Here is an 18,764-nt window from a genome sequence, read left to right on the forward strand (position 1 = left end):
AGGGGTTGGAGCAAGTTCCACGTGCAAGCCTCTATCTGCTTCCAGAACATTCTGCCCTAGCCATCCCCCAGTCTGTCCTAAGGAGCAGCCTTCCAGTCCATGACCCCCACTCCACTCCTGTCCTGGATGTTACCTGTGTGTATCTCCTTCAGGGGAGAGCTCAGGACCCCCCATCTGATGACTGAGGAGTGTTCTTACAGTTGTCACATGAGCTGTGGCCGACGGGAGGCGGGTGTCTGGGTGTCTCCAGATAGGACTTTGTGAAGGGGCATCCTGGAGCCGGGAGCCCAGGTTGGGGCGCTTTGTCTTACAACAGTTGTGGGGTGTGAGAGGTGGGCGGCCCACAGACCCAGCATTCCCTGCGCCCGGTGGGCAGGAGGGGGTGAGCATGGCAGGAGGAAGTGGCCAAGGCCGGGTCTGTGGGGGTTCAGCCTCCAGCACCCTGGGGGTTCTGCCCTTGCCTCCGTCAGCCCTTCCTGCACGGCCTCCTCTGACCCCATGCACTGTGGGCTGTGGTTCCGCTCCCTGGTTGCGTGTCTCCCCAGCGGAAACTGCAAGCTGGGGAACCGAGGCGGTCGGGGGCCTGGGCGGGGCGCTGCCACTGCGCCCTCACTGGCTCTCTGTGCCTCGAGTCGGCCTTGGTTCTTAGTTGGAGCCTGGCTTGAAGTGGCTTTCCTGGTGTCCCCGTGGTGGACCGGCTCGGGCTCACACATGCAGGCCACTGCCACCACCCAGCCACCTCCCCACGTGGGGTTTGATTTCTTTTGGCACATGCCAGGGGGTGGCCCCTGCAGTCCCAGCCTCATCTGCCCACATCTGTTCTCTAGGTAAAGCGTGTTTTGTTTTTTCAGGGTGTCCAGCAGTACTCACAACTTAACTCCTGGCTCAGTGCTTAGGGATCACTCTTGGAGGGTGCAGGTGACCCTGTGGTGCCAGGGATGGAACCTGGGTCAGTCGCTTGCAAAAGCAAGTGCCCTACATGCTATACCCTCTCTCTGGCCCCTCTAAATAAAGGTATTTTTTTTCTTTTTGGGTCACATCCAGCGATGTTCAAGGGTTACTCCTGGCTTTGCACTCAGGAATTACTCCTGGCGGTGCTCAGGGTACCCTATGGGACGCTGGGATTTGAACCCAGATTGGCCGCGTACAAGGCAGATGCCCTTCCCGCTGTGCTATCACCCCAGTCCTCTAAAGTTTTATTGGCACCTGAACATACTCCCCCTCAGTTATATCATACCAGGACCTGTTCCTGTTACTTTATTGGTGCAGGGTCATATCCCCTCAGTTGCATAGTAACTCGGTTACCACTTGGCCACACCCCTCAACTCTTGGTCACACTACTCATTTGCATACCATTGGGCTATTTCTGTAACGTTTTAGTGGCCCCCCATCTTCTCTGGTGACATTCATGTTGTCGCAACAGATGTGACCCCTGTATGGCCCGTGGATCAGTGAATATTCACCATCTGGCTCCTTACAGGACTGGTTTTCTTGCCCTCTTGATCTCTGCAAGCTCATCAGATACTCCAGGGCCACATCACGCCCCTTCTCACCCCCAGCCCGAGCCTTTCAGGCCACTGTGCTGTGGGCCCCCCTCCTGACTCTCCTGCCCACCTCTGCCCGGGCACCTGCTGCGTATTGAGGCTCAGTGCCTTGGAGATAGGCCCCTTATTCTGGGAACCCCCAGGAGGAGCAGGGCTGCAGCGGCCTTGTATGGAATGGGGACACTCAGGTCTGGGAGAGCTGGGGTGCCCAGGCCTGGTGGCAGAGTCCTGGGCACCGCCTCTGGGAAGAGGGAAATTACGGGCTGTATTTTAAGGCCCCAGAGAGGCCTCCAGAGACTCTGCAAAATGTTGATTAGAAGGTGAAGCTCAGCTTGGCGTCAGGCACCCCTGCTGCGGGCCTGCCTCGCACACATCCAGGGTCTGTGGGGGTGCCAGGGAGGGGCTGCTGCTCCAGAGCCCAGGCCATGGCACACTTCCCCAGTGGCCTTTGCGGCCCTGGACGGTGAGAGTCGTGCGTGGCCTGAGAAGAGGGAGCAGGTCTGTGGGAGCATGTTTGGGGGTTCTGGGTCTCAGCACCTCGTTGTCCCTCCCCTGACGAGGCCCCACAGGCCCCACTGCGGCTGGGGATGGGCCAGAGCCCGGGGTCTGGGTCCCGAGGGCTGAGCGCCCTGCAGGTGGGGGTTTGGGTGCAGCCAGGTGCTGGCTGCCCTACCCTGGGTGTGGTCTCACAGGAGCCCTGACCTAGCTGTGGCAGAAGTGGGGAGACCCTCCCCCACCTCCTGTTTGCTGTGGTGGGAGGGGGCCTCTAGGAGGGTGTCCTGTCCGGCTGTGTGTGAGGGGTTCTGGAGTGGGCGAGCGCCAGGGCCCACTTCCTCATCTGGGCGTCAGAGAACCGAGAAGTGATGGGCCGAGGCTCCATTTCCTGCCCCGCCCCCCAGGGGCCCCTGAGCTGTGGCTGCGCCCCGCACAGGATGATGGGCCGGACGGAACCTTTCACAGCCCTCCTCAGCACCCGCTTCATCTTCCCAGAATGGCCCCCACCCGACGTCCAGGCCCCCACGCCCCGTGGTGCCCCTACCTGCCCAGCCAAGCTCTTGGGGTGTCTCGCGTGACCCCAGAGCCTGTCCTTCCATCCTGAGGCTCTTGGCAGAGTGTTTGCCCCCCTACCCCCACCCACATCTGGAACACAGCTTCCTGTCCCCTGAGCTAGTGGGAGACAGGGCAGCCTCAGGGCGTGGAGGGGTGCCCAGAGCAGGGCCCCTGAGCTGCTGCACTGCTGGGCAGTAGAGCGCAGGGGTTGCGGTCCCAGAAGTGAGGGAGAGTGTGAGAGAGGGCATTTGACACACGTGGGAGAAATCAAAGGAGGGAGAGTGACTGAGTGAGTGAACCAATGGATGCCCTGAGGAAGCAGCAAGAAGCAGCAAGTGCACCTGGGAAGGAGGGAGGGGGGTCAGGGGGAGAGGGAATGAATGGATGAGGAGGGAGAATCAGTGAAAGGATGGAAGGATGTGAGGGTGGGTGATGAGAAACAGAGAGTGAGGGCAGAGATCTGCAGACAGGAGAGGTGCTAGGCCCCGTGTTGGAGCCCGTGTGTGCCTATGTTGGAGACGAAGTAGTGCGGGGTTGTCTGCGCCGCACTGCCGACACCCCCTTCAAACACGCCCTGAGCCTTGGCCCTGGCCCTGCCAGCTCACCAAAGGGTCAGGGCCACGCCCACATGTCCAGATGGTCCCCGGCAGGCCAAGGGGCTCAGCCCCAGTGGGGAAAGGGAGCTTTATCCCGCCCAGCCTGGTCTGTCAGTCCATCCACCTCTCCATCTCTCCACGTGTCTTCATGCCCCCAGTCCCCTGTGCAGCCACACGCACAGGGCCAGACCCGCCTCCCCCCAGATGATATTTTTAGCCTGTGGCTGGGCTCTGCTGAGTCTGACAAGCTGCATTCCAGACGAGTGAGGTCACCGCAGATGGGGGATCAGATGGCCCCCCAGGCTAGGCCCAGTGCTGCTGAAGGCTTCTTCCCGCCTAGGAGATGCCCAGCAAGGGCGCCGGACTGGTCTGACCGCTCACATGTACAGGGGTACAGGGTGGGGGGACTGGCCTGGTCTGACCACTCATATGTACAGGGGTGCGGGCAGGCCACCGCTCACAGGGTGTGCAGGAGTGTCCAGGCCTCCTTGTCTTGGTCCCCAGCAACAGGAGGGGGTGAGCCTGGAGCTGGGTTTGGGGATACAGGGCCTTTCTAGGCCTCAGGCAGCTCAGGACACAGGAGTCAGGCTGGCACTGTGGCATCCCCCAGGAGGGCACAGTTGCCCCCTCCCACACTCTCCTGCCCCCAGAACCCACTGCACCCTCCTCAGCTCGTTCTTGGGTCAGTGGGGCCCTGCCAGAAGCCTGGGCAGCAGCTGGGGGTCTCCATGGAACCTGGCAGGCCCCCAACTATGAGAACAGAGCCTGATGTCCAGCATGAAGAATGAACCCCAACCCTACCCCTGGAAGGCCCACGTTAGGGGCTGGGATGGGGATGCTGCCCAGGGATGGAGTGCCCAGAAGGTGGGAGACGGGGTGGCTTTGGCGGTGAGTGTGCCTTGTGCCCCGGGTGGTGGGCTTTTCACTTGGTCTTCAGTCTGAGGACCACTCGGGCTCGGGGACCACATGATGCCATGTGGATGCCGGGCTCAGCCTGCTGGAGCCCTGACTGGACACGTGAGTCCCCCTAGGCCCAAAGCCCCCCAGTGGCCTGAGCCAGGCCATCCTCCCAGCCTGCCCCCTGCAGGGTCTGGGCCCACGTGAGGGACCCCAACTCCAACCCCAGGGTCTAAAGCCTCCCGTTTCCCCACAGGCTTTCGGCAACGCCAAGACGGCCCATAACAACAACTCCAGCCGCTTCGGGAAGTTCATCCAGGTCAACTACCTGGAGAGCGGGGTGGTGAGGGGGTGAGTCGGCCCCTGCCTTGGGTGGTTGGGGTAGGCCCGGACAGGAAGTGCCCAAACCACGCTTCCCTTCCCCGCCCTACGGGTTCTGCATTCCGGGCCATGACACTTCTCCAAGCCGTTCTCACGGAGGCCCGAGGCCAGGGGCTGTCTCTGGTCCAGGTCACCTGGTACAGGAAGCATCAGGGGGCACGTGTGCTTGGGTCCGGCTAGGTGCTGTGCGCACGGCTTGCAAGGGGACTCTGGCTCTTGAGGAAATCAGAGTTTGCTCCATGTCCACCTCCTTCCCTGCCCACAGGGCTGTTGTGGAGAAATACCTGCTGGAGAAGTCCCGCCTCGTCTCCCAGGAGAAGGATGAGAGGTGCGAGGGCTGGAGCCACAGCTGTCTAGCGAGATGTTTGGGGGGAGGGGACGGGCCCTGCACCACCCCCAGGGCTGGGCACCCCCAGGTCTGCCCAGGGGAACGGTTGGCAGCGGGGTGTGTGTGCAAAGACTGGATGCATCCATGCACTGCACATACCTCCCCTCCACGTACAAGACTACATACCACTGGTTCCACATACTGCACATACTGCACACGCCTTCACCATGTACTGCACATGGCCTCTACATGCTGCACACGCCTCCACACATATGCACACACTGCCCACACACGGCACACCTGGAGCTGCTGCTGGAAGGCTCCTAACCCCACCCCCGTGCCTGTGTGGAAGGCCACCCTGACGAGCCCCCCACAACCGGTTCCCTGCAGGAACTACCATGTGTTCTACTACCTGCTACTCGGCGTCAGCGAGGATGAGCGCCGTGCCTTCCGGCTCCTGCAGCCCCAGGATTACTTCTACCTCAACCAGGTGAATTCGCGCGGCCCAGCCCCGGTGCTGCCCGGCCCCGGCCCGGCCCGGCCCGGCCCCGGCTCACCCCCATGCCCGTGGCCTGTCCCTTCTTACAGCATGACTTGAAGATCGAGGACGGTGAGGATCTCAAGCATGACTTTGAGCGTCTGAAGCAGGCCATGGAGATGGTGGGCTTCCTGCCGGCCACCAAGAGGCAGTAAGAGCCAGTGGCTCTCCCAGTCCCATGGCAGGACACAGCACGGGCTGGGCTGGAGCTGCGGGGCCAGGGGATCCCGAGAACATGGATATCCACAGGACAGCAGGAGCCCCTCATCGAGTTTGGGGACACAAGACAGCCAGATGGCCCAGTCCCTACAGTCCACACCCCCACTGCCCTCGTGCTGTGCCTCACCCAAGCGAGGGGAGGGGTCCAAGGGTGCTGCCCCCTCCAATGCCCAGAAGTGACGTCAGCTCAGTGTTTGGCATTCAGATGATGGTTTCGGGGGCCTGGACTGTTCTGCCCCATCCTCGGGCCAGTTCTGAGCTCACAGGCCCCGGGGGTGAGGATTGTGGGTTCCTCGTCAGAAAGGGCCTTTCTTTGCGCTGCTCATGGAAAAGCAGGAAGCTGGAAACAGTTCAGACAGAGGAGTTGTGGGGCAGTCTACCTGCAGAGGAGTCCACCCGTTCCCCTCCCTGCTGCCCTCTGAATTCAGTGTTTCCAGAAGCTTCCACGGGCCGACTCGCCTCTTGTCTGGCAGGATCTTTGCAGTGCTGTCAGCCATCCTGTACCTGGGGAACGTGACCTACAAGAAGCGGGCAAGTGGGCGTGATGAGGGCCTGGAGGTCGGGCCCCCTGAAGTGCTGGACACGCTCTCCCAGTTGCTGAAGGTACGGGGCTGCAGGCGGGGGCTGGGGGGACCCGTGCAGGGGTGCGTGCAGCTGCCCTGCTCCTCTTCTCTGGCTGGTGGAGGGGTCCTGAATGCAGATCCTGATTCGAGGAGGGCCCTCGCCACTCCCCCACCCCAGCGTCGGGCAGGAGGGGCAATGGTACAGAACTACTCCCTGCTGTGGACACAGGTGAAGCGGGAGATCCTGGTGGAGGTCCTGACCAAGAGAAAAACCGTGACGGCCAACGACAAGCTCATTCTCCCCTACAGCCTCAGCGAGGTGGGTGCCAGTGCAAGGGGGCAGAGGGCGGGAACCCAGACCCCACCAGGCTCTGCCTTTCCCCGAGGGTGGTGTGTGGATCGAGCAGGGGTGTCTGCACAGTCGGGGGCAAACAGGCAGTCCTGATGTCCCCTCACCGCTCCAGGCCATCACTGCCCGTGACTCCATGGCCAAGTCCCTGTACAGTGCCCTCTTCGACTGGATCGTGCTGCGCATCAACCATGCACTGCTCAACAAGAAGGACATGGAAGAGGCTGTGTCGGTGAGGACTCCTGCCCCAGTACTCCCTGTACTCAGGCTCCGCCCCTGCAGTCAGCCCATTGGGTTCTGGCCCAGTGCTCTGGCTCTGCCCCCTCGGGAGATCCAGGCCCTCGGGTCCTCTCCACGTCCACCTCTTCCCTCCCTACCTCCTCAGTGCTTATCCATTGGGGTCCTGGACATTTTCGGCTTTGAGGACTTCGAGAGGAACAGTTTCGAGCAGTTCTGCATCAACTATGCCAACGAGCAGCTGCAGTACTACTTCAACCAGCACATCTTCAAGCTGGAGCAGGTACAGTGGGGACCTGTGCCCATACCTCCTTGTCTCCTTCTGTGCCAGCCCCATAACTTGCCATGTTGGCATAGATTAGGTTTGGCCCCAACGCTGACTGTATCAATAAAGCTTTATTGGCACAAATCAGATCGGGCCCCACAACCTGCTGTTATGTCCTTTTTTTGGGGGGGGGTCACACCCAGCGATGCTCAGGGGTTACTCCTGGCTCTGCACTCAGGAATCACTCCTGGTGGTGCTCAGGGGACCATATGGGATGCTGGGAATCGGACCCCGGTCATCCGCGTGCAAGGCGAACGCCCTACCGGCTGTGCTATCGCTCCAGCCCTTATCAGTCCATTTTTCAAGCTCCCCCTGCCTCTAGTCACAGGACCACTGGCCTCCTCCTTAGCCCCTGGCGAAAGTGGTTTCAAAGTTTCTGCCCAGCACATATGCTGCCTGAGCCCATGTGCTGCATGTGCCCACGTGACCCAGCACATGTGGTGCCCAAGCACATGTGTCGCCCGCATCTGCCCTCTTGAGATGTGTACTTTCATGCTTCCGTGTCCGGTGCTAGGATGTGTGTAGGGGCTCTCTCCATCCTCGGAGGAGCCTGCGTTCTTTCTTGAGCGTGTTACTCCTGCTGTTTTTTCTTTTCCGCTTATCCCTTCCTCCTTCCCTAAAAAAACCCTCTAAAATAAAATCTGTTACAAAAAAAAAAAAGTTTCTGCCCAAGCTGCCTCTAGGAGGGTGTCCTGGCCCAGCGCATGGCAGTCCTGGGGTTCTCCCCAGCTGTGGTGTTGCCCTGCCCACAGGAGGAGTACCAGAGCGAGGGCATCTCCTGGCACCACATCGAGTACGCAGACAACGTGGGCTGCATCCAGCTCATCAGCAAGAAGCCCACTGGCCTCTTCTACCTCCTGGACGAGGAGAGCAAGTGAGTGAGGTCCCCGGGAGCCCCAACTCAGTTACTCCTCCTGCCACCACAGCACCCAGCTTGGCGTCGCACCTGAGCCCAGGGGGCCTTGGGAAGGGGGTGGTCGGGGCCAGGGCCTGGGGGTGGCTGCTGCAGCCGCAACCCCTCCTGCCCTCCCACAGCTTCCCGCATGCCACGAGCCAGACGCTGCTGGCCAAGTTCAAGCAGCAACACGAGGACAACCGCTACTTCCTGGGCACCCCAGTTCTGGAGCCCGCCTTCATCATCCAGCACTTTGCGGGCCGGGTCAAGTACCAGATTAAGGTATCGGGACAGAGTCGGGGGGGGAGGGGGCCCTGGGTCCTCGCTCCTCGCTCCAACCCAGCACTTGCGCCCTCTGCCCGCAGGACTTCCGGGAGAAAAACATGGACTACATGCGGCCGGACATCGTGGCACTGCTCCGAGGCAGCGACAGCTCGTTCGTGCGCCAGCTCATCGGCATGGACCCTGTGGCCGTGTTCCGCTGGGCCGTGCTGCGCGCCGCCATCCGCTCCATGGCCGTGCTGCGGGAGGCCGGGCGCCTGCGTGCTGAGCGTGCTGAGCGTGCCGAGCGGGCCGCGGCTGGTAGGCGGAGCAGGGGGGAGGCGGGGCTAGGGGCCTCCAGGACGGAGCCCTCAGGCTGAGCAGGACATCTGGTCTGGGTGGATCTCCGGCACGGGCTACGTCGAGAGGGGGGTCTTTGGGGTGGCTGGTGCTGTCCGAGTTTGCATGTGAGCACGCCAAACTGGCTTTGGAAGCTGACTCTGCATTGCTCCTGGAATAGTGCTCTCTCGCTGCTGGAGACTCTGGCCTGGCCTGGCCTGGCGTCCTGACAGGGATGGGCCCAGCCAAGGAGCCTTCAGGGAATCCGATGTTGCTCGGATCCCTGTTCCATGAAGAGGGTCGGAAAACCGGAGGTTGGGGGCCTGTCTGCCACTGCAACCCCACCCAAAGCGCAGAGCTGGGGGTAGCCCTATCGGCGTGGCCAAAATACTGTAGGAAGTTGTCTACTCTCTCAAAGTTCTGTCTGCCGGGAGAATCGCCAGGGCTCATGTCTGATGGAAATTAAGGGGCTTCTCACACCCCTCACCCACTGAGCACTTTATTCCCAGCAGGTACTGGACCTCGAAGCCCCCCAGGAGAGCCACAGAGAGTGACTGGCACCCCGTCGGAGAAGCTGTACCGGTGAGCGCCCTAGACACTCAGCCTCTCCCCTGCAGGGCTGCGATCTGTGCAGCCAGGCTCATTCTGTGCGCCCCATGTGGCCCCTGCTCTTCACAGCGTCTATTTCAGAGCCTCCAGTGTTTTTCACTGGGGACAGGCTGGGTGATGTGAGCTCCTGCACCTTCACCAGCCCTCAGGGACCTGTGTCGCAGACATCCTGCCACACCCAGCAGTGCTCAGGACTTACTCCTGGCTCTGTGCTCAGGGATCACTCCTGTGGATTCAGGAGACCATATTGGGTGCTTGGGATCGAACCCTGGTCGGCTGTGTGCAAGGCAAACTCCCTTCCTGCTGTACCATTGCTGTGACCGAGGCTCAGCGTGCACAGACACCCAGGGTGGAAAAGGCCACCCTGACACAGTCAGGCACAAGGCACCTGGCAGTCTGCAGAACCAGGAAGGCTCCCTGGGTGTGACGTGCTGTGTAGACGAGGCAGCCAGCAGGACCAGCGCCTGGCTAGCCTCCCTCACCCTTGAGACTGCCATGCCCTGGGAGAGTCACCAGGCCTTGAGCTCCCGCCACCTCCTCCCCGGCCCCTTCACCTCGGCTCCAGGCTCGTCGCTGAGCTTTGCCTTCCTCTTTACGAGTTCCTTAAATTGGCTTTTCACTCCAGAGGGGTCATGAGACCTGAGAGGAGCTTCTGTACCTGTCCACACTGAGAGCAGCTCAGGCCTTGCCCCTGGCCCTCTGGTGGGAACCCCGTCCCCATGGCAGCTCTGCCCTAGTATATTGTTCCATGGAAGCCCAGCATGGATTGGGGTTCTGTCCCACGAAGACTGCGCTCTGCTCTGCAGAAGCCCTGAATGACAGCCTGGGTGTGCCCCGTCCTGCCCCTAGCCCCGCCCCCTTGCAGCCCTCTGCTCCTGGCAACACACCCAGCGATGTACAGGGATTACTTCTAGCTCTGCAGTCAGGAATTACTCTGGCAGAGCTCGGGGGACCATATGGGATGCTAGGAATCAAACCTGGGTCGGCCACGTGCAAGGCAAACACCCTCCCTGCTGTGGTATCACTCCAGCCCCACGATTAGTAATTTTTTTTTGGTGGGGGGGTCAAACCCGGCGATGCACAGGAGTAACCCCTGTGCATCGCCGGGTGTGACCCAAAAAGCAAAAAAAAAAAAAAAAGAATAGTAATATTTTTGAGGACATCCTTACTTTCTATGAAAACAAGAAGTGGGGGCAGGGCCTCGCCCACCCCAGGAAGGCCCCTCCAAGCACCAGGCTGGACTCCTGGCCCCAGCTCTGAGTCGATTCCAGTCAGAAGAGGGGACAATGCATTGGGGCCACGCTTCCCAGGTTTGGCTGGATTAGAGGTGTGGGGGCTGGTGAGCCCAGGAAGGGGGTGCTGTCCTGCCCCCCTGGGCCTGTGCCTCCCTGGTGGGTGAGGGCACAGGGGTAAGTGGGTGTGGTGCATGGGGCACACCCAGCCATCACTCAGGGTCCCCCAGGCCTTCTGCCCTGAGCCCAAATGTGGCAGAGATGAACCAGAGCAGCTCTGAGGTGGGGCTTCCGGGCTCAGTCCCTGGCTTGCTGGGAGCACAGAGCTGGGAGTAGCCCGCCGAGCCCCCAGGTGCCGTCACACTGGCTGTGGGCCCAGGCAACCTCTGTGGCTCTTGTCTCATCCTGGGTGACACCCTCACACCCACGCTCCCAGGTGCTGGGTGTCCCTGAGCTGCACCCCTGGGCCAGCAGCAGCCTCGCCCCGAACCCTAGCATCCAAGAACGCGTCCAGTCACAGCCAGCTCCCAACCCTGCGGGCACTGGGGCGGCCACCATCAAGTCACCTCATTTGAGATGCACTCTTGGGGTCCCGCTCATCCTGAGGCTGGTCAGCGCCGACGGGGGTGGCACCCCCCACACCCTCCTCCTGGGCTGTATTCACAGGCCCCACCCCCACGCCCCATGCTTTATGGGAGGTGCGGGTGCTGAGACTGGACACGTACTGACTCCTGAGCCCGCTTCACCCCTGAGGGCTCAGAGGAAGCACCCCGAGTGTGGGCAGGTGCACAGTCCAGCCACAGGACCCAATTTTGTTCTCTTGCTTTGGGGTCCTCCCAGACTGTGCCCTGGGGCTGCGTGCCACATGGGACCAGCAGGCCTGGTGGCTCTGGGCTTGGGGGAGCTGGACCGTCTGGGAAGGGTCCCCCACCGGGTCTCCTGGGCAGGAAGGTGAGGCTGCTGGGGACCCCCTTGGTGGCGGGCACTTGGCTGACATGCTCTCTGTCACTGTACCCCCACCTCCACCCCCACCTCGACCCCAGCGATTTGCATGATGAGATGATCCAGACCCTCAAATCACTCCCCTGGCAGGGGGGAGACCCCTGCAGGCTGCTCCAGACCCTCAGTCGGCTGCAGAGACCCCGCGCCTTCATCCTGTGAGTCTGAGGGTGCCCCAGCCCTTCCCGCTGGCTTCCCTGGGTCTGTCTGCCCCAGAATGTGCAGGACAAGCCCAGCCCACCCCAGCCCTACCCATGGGGAAGCTCTCACACAGCTGGTGGTGCATGAGCTCCCCGAACAGGCGTGCGGAGCCCGCAGCCCCAGAGCCTGCCCAAAGCAAGCGGGCGGGCTCCTGCAGAGATGGCTCTGAACCTTTTTGTTGGCTTTTACCCACCCTGGGAGGGGGTCTTGGAGCCTCAGCCCAGCATGATGCAGGCCTGGGGTGCTGGACCCCTGGGTGACTCTCCCTGTGCTCTTCCCTGCTCTGTCAGCCTAGAGCTAATGGTGCCCCTTGAGACGCGTCTTCACAGCACTGTCTGTAGTAGGGTACCATCTCGAGGGGAGCCTACATAGGCATTCAGTACTTTGAGCCGCCTCCCCACCCCCGGCCCCTTGGTGCCCGGGAAGCCCCCCTGCACCCAGCCCGAGCGGAGGCACAGTACCCCCAGGTCCTGGCAGGGGTCACACGGCGCTGCTGCCCCCTTCCGGCGCTGCCCCACTAACACACTGCCGCTTGCACCACTAACCCAGCCTCGCGCCGCCTTCCTGCCGTTCATGGTCCGTTTTTAATATTTTGACAGGAAGAGTAAAGGTATCAAACCAAAGCAGACGATTCCCAAGGTAAACGCGTGTTCCCCCTCGCAGGCCCTGGCCAGGAACGCGGGGTGGGATGGGGGCGTGTGCTCCCCAGTCCGCCCTCCGCTTCTCTCTGCGGAGCCCCCTCCAGAATGTGGGCACCAAGGTGGGGGTCACGCTGCCCCACCCGCCCAGCAGGCCCAGGTGTGGCCATGGTTTTGCAGAGGTCTGGGGGAGGGGCTGAAGCTGAGCCTGTTCCTGCCCTCATGGGCCATTCTCTAGGGGGGTGGCCTGCACCCCCAGGCGTGTCTGAGTGCTGGTGGCTGTGTGCCCACAGTCCTGCCCAGTGAGGGGAAGCAGGGCCCAGATCCCGGCCTCCCACCGGGCCCCTGCACAAGGCTGGTTCGCAGCAGCAGGAAGCAGGTGGTCAGCAGAGGTGGCCGTGCTGGGGCCTGCCAGCTGATGGTAGTCTCGGTCCAGGCTGGGCTGGGCCTGGGGAATAGGGTCCAGTGAAAACAAGTTTGAGATCTTGGGTCTGACCTCGTCCTCCCGGCCCACTGCCCCTTGTTCGTGTTCTGGGGCTGCCAGAGGGCAAAGTAGACACATGTCTGTGTCCTAGAACCTGCTGGACTCCAAGTCCCTGCGGCTGATCATCAGCATGACCCTGCACGACCGCACCACTAAGTCGCTGCTGCACCTGCACAAGAAGAAGAAGCCGCCCAGCATCAGCGCCCAGTTCCAGGTGTGTGGGGGCAGTGGGCGTGACGTGATGGGCTGGGCTGGATTCTGGCCCCCGCCCCTGCCCTCTGTCCAGCTCCCCAGCCCAGCACTGGGTGTCTGCCCTTCTCCAAGGCAGGCTCCTCCTGAGCATTGCCAGGTGCAGAGTAAAATCCCAGGCCCCCACTCACCCGATCACAGGAGGGTTCCTGGAAGTCATGGCCCCACTCTGACCAGTGATATCCCCTGGCACTGCCTAGTGCTGGGTGTCGGCAGAGTCCCTGTGGGCAGTCTCGAGCCACAGGGACAGTAGCTTTGTGTGTTAGTGGGTGAGCCCAGAAGTTGTGGGCCTGGTCTCTTCTCTCTCTCCCCTGGGCACCCCCTGCCCACGCCACCTGGGAGCTGCTGATGTGACACGCAGCCTCAGCATCTTCCTTCCTATTTTGATTCTCTCCTCTGCTCCTGCCCGCCCCCTCACGGTCCCCTGCTCCTGCAGTGGAAGTGCCTGTGAATCCAGTTCATATCATCTGGTCGGAGTCCCCATCTAGGCCTGTGTAGTTTCTTGTGGTTTTGGTTTTCGTTGGTTTGGGGACCACACCTGGCGGTGCTTGGGGGTTACTCAGGCTCTGCACTCATGAATCACTCTTGGTAAAGCTCGGGGACCACATGGGATACTGGAATTTGCGCCCAGGCCAGCTGCATACAAGGCCAGCGCCCTCTCCCCTCCACTCCCCAGCCCTATGTTATTCTTTGCCACCTTGGCCTGTGATATATGTCTCCAGGGAGAACAGCCTGGCTCCTGCCCCAGGGCTGCTGCCACAGGCCACACCATACTGGCCATGACTCCAGGCCGTGCCCCTGGGATGCAGTGTCCTACTGCCCTTCTGACTCAGCCCCTCTCTTTACCCAGGCATCCCTCAACAAGCTCCTGGAGACGCTGGGGAAGGCAGAACCGTTCTTCATCCGCTGTATCCGCTCCAATGCCGAGAAGGTTGAGGGGCCCTTGTTTGCCGCTGCCCTCACAGCTAGGGGATTTGGGGGGTCACATGGTTGCAGATTCTGACCCTCGGCCAGGAGGCACAGGGCGATGCCCCTCCCCATGTGAGCCCCCCAGCAGGGGGTAGCTGGGACCCCTGACCTGTCCCCCAAAGACATAGATAGTTGGGCTGTCTGACCGGTGCCGGCCCCGGGGTAGCCCTCACGTGGTGACCCTTTCAGAAAGAGCTGTGCTTTGACGAGGAGCTGGTGCTGCAGCAGCTGCGCTACACTGGCATGCTGGAGACGGTGCGCATCCGCAGGTCCGGCTATAGCGCCAAGTACACGTTCCAGGTGGGAGGCACGTCCAGAAACCCCTCCGGCTCTTTCAGCCCCATGTCAGCCTCGGGGTGTGGGGAAGGCAGCTCTGTGGTCAGGAGCCCCAGGTTCCATCCTGGGGGATGTGGGGTTCCTCGGCCCCACCAAGAAAGGGAGCCGTAGCCCTCCTCACCATGCCGCTGCAGGGGTGCTCACCTGGCCCCCTCCCTGCCCCCACGCCCAGGATTTCACAAAGCAGTTCCAGGCGCTGCTGCCCAAGGACGCGCAGCCATGCCGGGAGGTGATCGCGGCGCTGCTGCAGAAGATGGACATGGCTCCGGGGGGCTACCAGATCGGCCGGACCAAGGTGGGCCCCACCCGCTTACCTTCCCACCCTGCCTGGGTGCCCTGCACCAACAACTGGACGCTCAGTCAGCAGGTGGCGCGTGGCTTGGCAGCCCCAGAAACCCACCTGCCCTTCCAGGTGTTCCTGAAGGAGGCGCAGCGGCAGGTGCTGCAGGAGACGCTGCACCAGGAGGTGGTACGCAGGATCCTGCTGCTGCAGCGCTGGTTCCGGACGCTGCTGGAGCGCCGCCGCTTCCTGGCCCTGCGCCGCGCTGCCGTCACCATCCAGGTGTGTGCCCAGTCCTGCCTCACCAGGCCCAGCCCACCCTGACCTGTCTCGCTCCACCCCCGCCCTGCCCTCCTGCCCCCGCCTCTGCCCCCTGACCCACTCCCGCTCCCTCCCGCAGGCCTGCTGGCGCTCCTACCGCACCAGGCGCGCTCTGCAGCAGGCACAGGCCGCCGTGTTCCTGCAGGCCACTTGGCGGGGCTACCGGCAGCGCTCGGCCTACCTGCGGCAGAGATGGGGAATCATCCGCCTGCAGAGCCTCTGCCGTGGCTACCTACAGCGCAGGAGGTGAGCCCAGCAGGACTGGCGGCGGTGGAGGGCACCCAGAGGTACTGGGGCTGGGGTCTCACTGCCCCTCTCCCCAGCTTCAGGCAGATGGTGGCTGAGAAGCGGGAGGCCAAGGTGGAGCACGTGCCCAGCCCGCCACAGCCGGACGAGGTGGCCAAGCCTGAGGCGGGGCCCAGCAATGAAGCCCCCACAGAGAGCCCCCAGCCGGAGCCGAAGACCAAAGTTCCCAGCCTGTCCGAGGTCCCCGAGGCCCCCAAGGCTGCAGCGGACAGCCATGAGAAGGTGGCCAGCAACCGGGAGAAGCGCGAGTCACGGCGTCAGCGAGGGCTGGAGCACGTGAAGTTCCAGAACAAACACGTGCACGCGACCCGAGAGCCTGCGGCCTGGGCCAGGAGCGGGGACATGGGGACCGGGCCCGAGGACAGGGACACAGTAGCCGTGGGGGCCAAGAGCAGTGGCGTGGCTGCCGTGGGGCTGAGCTTGGAGCTGGACTCACCCGCCGAGCCTGAGAGCAGGGCCCGGGGGGCCGTGCTGGCTGGCCCGGAGCTGGACCTGCCCGCTAGGGCCGAGGACAGGGACAGGACCACTGCAGGGGCGACCTCGGAGCTGGACTCTACCTCTGCTCCAGCCCCCGTCAGCCCTGTGTCCCGCGAAACCCCGAGGGTGCCCCTGGAACGGCCCACCAGCCTGGCCCTGGATGCAAGGGGCAGCACCCCTGAGGTCCCTGGAGAGGAGAAGCCAGGAAGCAGCCCTGGGGCTCGGGAGCAACCCGAGAGCCCCAGCAGTGGTGGTGGCACCTGCCTGATCCAGCGGTACCGGGACCAGGACACCGAGCGGCTAGCCAGTGCCGTGGAGCTGTGGCGGGGCAAGAAACGGGCAGCCGCCAGCACCGTACTCAGCCAGTCCCTGGACCTGGGCCCGCAGGGTGCCGGGGTGCCCAGCTCACCCAAGCAGTAAGGCGCCCTCCCCTGCCCATGCAAGGTGGGGTCCCCAAGAGAAGGCACAGTGCTCAGGCCGAGCATGTCCCCCCAAAACAAGCCCAGTCTGCTCAGAAAGGTCCCCCAGGCCCCATCCTCTGTAGTCAGGGATGTCCACGCTGCCTGTGGGGGGCTGCAGACCCTCGTGTGGTGTGGGAGGCTAAGTGTCCCTGGCCCCCCCATGAGCTTTCCGGCCCTGCAGGGAGAGAAGACCATCATTGCCTGCAGGCGACGTGGCCAAGGTGCTCCCATCCCTGACGCAGCACGGGGTCCAGGTAAGGCCCTTGGGGAAAGGGAGGCCAGGGGCCTTGTGCACCCACCACTCAACCTGCCCCTTCTGCACAGCCACCGGTTGAGAGCCTGGACAGGGATCCGGGCAGCAGGAAGCACACCCAGAAGAAGAAGCCCAGTGATGCGGCTGCCGGGTCGCCGGACGCAGGGCTCTCCCCGGGACCCCCAGCTGACTCGAAGTGAGCCCTCCCTGCAGCACCCACACAGCCGGCTCCTGGGGAGGCACTACAGGGTTCTCCTGGTCGCTTGAAGCCAAGGGGCAACAGTGGCTGAGCGCCCCAGGTGACATTCGCAGCCCCAGTGGAACCCCCACTCTGCCCACAGGTCCACCTTTAAGAGGCTATTTCTGCACAAAAGCAAGGACAAGAAGTACAGCCTGGAGAGTGCTGAGGAGGCGGAGGGTGTGGGGCCCACCCACGGCCCACCAGAAGCCACTGCCAAGAAAAATCTAGAAGGTGCCCCGAGCCCCGGGGTGGGAGGGATGGAGCATTGCCTGGCCCTGGGTGTGACTGCATCCCCACCCCGCAGCGCCGGCCCTGGAGAAGCCCGCCAAGGAGCCGGGGGGCAAAGGGCGGAAGAGCCGGGCCCTGAAGGTGGGCCGCATCACGGTGTCAGAGCGGTGGCGTGAGTCCGTGTTCCGGCAGATAACCAACGCCAATGAGCTCAAGTTCCTCGACGAGTTTCTGCTTAACAAGGTGGGTGGCAGCCTGCACCCTGGCACGGCCGCGTAGAGAAGCTGCGAGGCTGGATGCAGGCCTGCCTGGCCACCTGCGCGAAGTCCAACTGCGGGCTTGTGCCTGGTGCCTGCCAGAGCCCTGGGCCTGACGTGGTCCTGCACAGGCCGTGGCCAGCAGCCAAGATGCAGGCTCCCTGGACACGGGACGCGCAGGGCGATCCCCGCAGGCACGGGGATGTTATGCCTGGGTGAACTTCTGCAGGTGAATGACCTGTGCTCCCAGAAAACCCCCATCGAGAGCCTGTTCATCGAGGCCACCGAGAGGTTCCGGAGCAACCTGAAGACCATGTACTCTGTGCCTGTGCGTGCACCCTCGGTCGTGCTCCCACACCTCCCGCCATCCCACCCCTGGCTCCTTCCCCTGGGCTCTGCCCCTGCGACCCCCACTCTCCCACATGGTAGCTTTCCGTTCCACTCCAGAATGGGAAGATCCACGTGGGCTACAAGGACCTCATGGAGAACTACCACATCGTGGTCAGCAGCCTGGCCGCCGAGCGCGGGGAGAAGGACCCCAATCTGGTCCTCAATCTCTTCCAGTCACTGCTGGACGAATTCACGAGGGGACACACCAAGAGTGATTTTGAGCCTCCCAAGGTGGGCGTGGTGGAGGGGGGCAGGTGTGGACGTTCCCGGGGGGCCCTGCAGGACCTTCACCACAACTCTCTCCTCAGCAGAGCAAAGCCCAGAAGAAGAAACGGAAGCAGGAACGTGCCGTGAGTGCCCCCTTTGAGCTTTCGGGCGTGAGTCGGTCTGGCCACAGGCCTGCGTGGGGAGCCAGGGAGGGGATCGTGGCCCAGCTCACGGTCCTCCCTGCAGGTCCAGCAACACAACGGACACGTGTTTGCCAGCTACCAGGTGAACATCCCGCAGTCGTGCGAACAGTGCCTCTCCTTCATCTGGCTCATGGACAAAGCCCTGCTCTGCAGTGGTGAGTCCCAGCCCTTCCCCCACGGTGCCCCGCATCTCCAACCGTGCCCCGCCCCTCCAGTCCTGGCCACACCCCCATTGCAGAGCATGCCCTGAAGCTCAGGCGGGTTGTCCGCTGGACTAGACTGCTTGTCTCCACAGTCTGAGGGCTGCCACAGGACCAGGTCCTTTTGTCGCCGTGGGCATGACTGCGGGTGTCCCGCACCCCACACGGTGCAGTCCTCCTGCCCACCGGCATCCCTCTGAGGTCAGAGGCCTCCCCCTGACACTACCCCCCGTGCCCTAGTGTGTAAGATGACCTGCCACAAGAAGTGCGTGCCCAGGATCCAGACCTACTGCTCCTACACCTCGGGCAGCAAGGTAAGGCCGCCCTGCGACCTGCAGGTGCTTCCAGAACTTAGCAGGGGCCTGCGGGGTCTGCCAGCCACCACCCACTCACACAACCCTTGTCCCTGTGCCTTGCAGGCGGAGCCAGGCGCCGAGCCAGGCCACTTTGGGGTGTGTGTGGATAGCCTGACCAGTGACAAGTCCTCTGTGCCTGTCGTGTTGGAAAAGCTTCTGGAGCATGTGGAGATGCATGGCCTGTACACTGAAGGGCTCTATCGCAAGTCCGGGGCTGCCAACCGCACGCGGGAGCTCCGGCAGGCTCTGCAGACAGGTGAGGGGACTGCAGGGAGGGGATGCAGCAGAGAGGTGGACCCTGGGTGGGGAGCACAGAGGGACACCATGGGGAGGGGGCTGCAGTGC

At 62.8% G+C, this 18,764-nt stretch overlaps 1 protein-coding gene across 8 annotated transcripts in view; it reads left to right on the plus strand.

Moving 5' to 3' along the window:
* The window catches only part of MYO9B (myosin IXB), a 28,286-nt gene that overhangs the window by 5,945 nt on the left and 3,577 nt on the right, over window positions 1-18,764 (plus strand). For 4 of the 8 annotated variants that reach the window (XM_055126429.1, XM_055126433.1, XM_055126436.1 and 1 more), the window contains exons 3-33: window positions 4,344-4,438; window positions 4,734-4,796; window positions 5,187-5,286; window positions 5,385-5,485; window positions 6,027-6,156; window positions 6,346-6,435; window positions 6,581-6,697; window positions 6,851-6,985; window positions 7,780-7,901; window positions 8,063-8,204; window positions 8,288-8,504; window positions 9,032-9,104; window positions 11,407-11,520; window positions 12,163-12,202; window positions 12,777-12,899; window positions 13,785-13,865; window positions 14,093-14,203; window positions 14,412-14,534; window positions 14,652-14,801; window positions 14,920-15,086; window positions 15,164-16,039; window positions 16,266-16,338; window positions 16,409-16,533; window positions 16,679-16,809; window positions 16,883-17,049; window positions 17,293-17,391; window positions 17,511-17,684; window positions 17,762-17,803; window positions 17,907-18,018; window positions 18,304-18,377; window positions 18,483-18,675. In XM_055126429.1, coding sequence (XP_054982404.1) covers window positions 4,344-4,438; window positions 4,734-4,796; window positions 5,187-5,286; window positions 5,385-5,485; window positions 6,027-6,156; window positions 6,346-6,435; window positions 6,581-6,697; window positions 6,851-6,985; window positions 7,780-7,901; window positions 8,063-8,204; window positions 8,288-8,504; window positions 9,032-9,104; window positions 11,407-11,520; window positions 12,163-12,202; window positions 12,777-12,899; window positions 13,785-13,865; window positions 14,093-14,203; window positions 14,412-14,534; window positions 14,652-14,801; window positions 14,920-15,086; window positions 15,164-16,039; window positions 16,266-16,338; window positions 16,409-16,533; window positions 16,679-16,809; window positions 16,883-17,049; window positions 17,293-17,391; window positions 17,511-17,684; window positions 17,762-17,803; window positions 17,907-18,018; window positions 18,304-18,377; window positions 18,483-18,675 — 4,360 coding nt within the window. The remainder of the gene's footprint in view (window positions 1-4,343; window positions 4,439-4,733; window positions 4,797-5,186; window positions 5,287-5,384; window positions 5,486-6,026; window positions 6,157-6,345; window positions 6,436-6,580; window positions 6,698-6,850; window positions 6,986-7,779; window positions 7,902-8,062; window positions 8,205-8,287; window positions 8,505-9,031; window positions 9,105-11,406; window positions 11,521-12,162; window positions 12,203-12,776; window positions 12,900-13,784; window positions 13,866-14,092; window positions 14,204-14,411; window positions 14,535-14,651; window positions 14,802-14,919; window positions 15,087-15,163; window positions 16,040-16,265; window positions 16,339-16,408; window positions 16,534-16,678; window positions 16,810-16,882; window positions 17,050-17,292; window positions 17,392-17,510; window positions 17,685-17,761; window positions 17,804-17,906; window positions 18,019-18,303; window positions 18,378-18,482; window positions 18,676-18,764) is intronic. The other 4 variants (XM_055126431.1, XM_055126432.1, XM_055126434.1 and 1 more) reach the window with 4 other exon arrangements.

The sequence above is a fragment of the Sorex araneus genome, chromosome 2, assembly GCF_027595985.1.
Source record: "Sorex araneus isolate mSorAra2 chromosome 2, mSorAra2.pri, whole genome shotgun sequence".
Classification (NCBI taxonomy): Eukaryota; Metazoa; Chordata; class Mammalia; order Eulipotyphla; family Soricidae; genus Sorex; species Sorex araneus.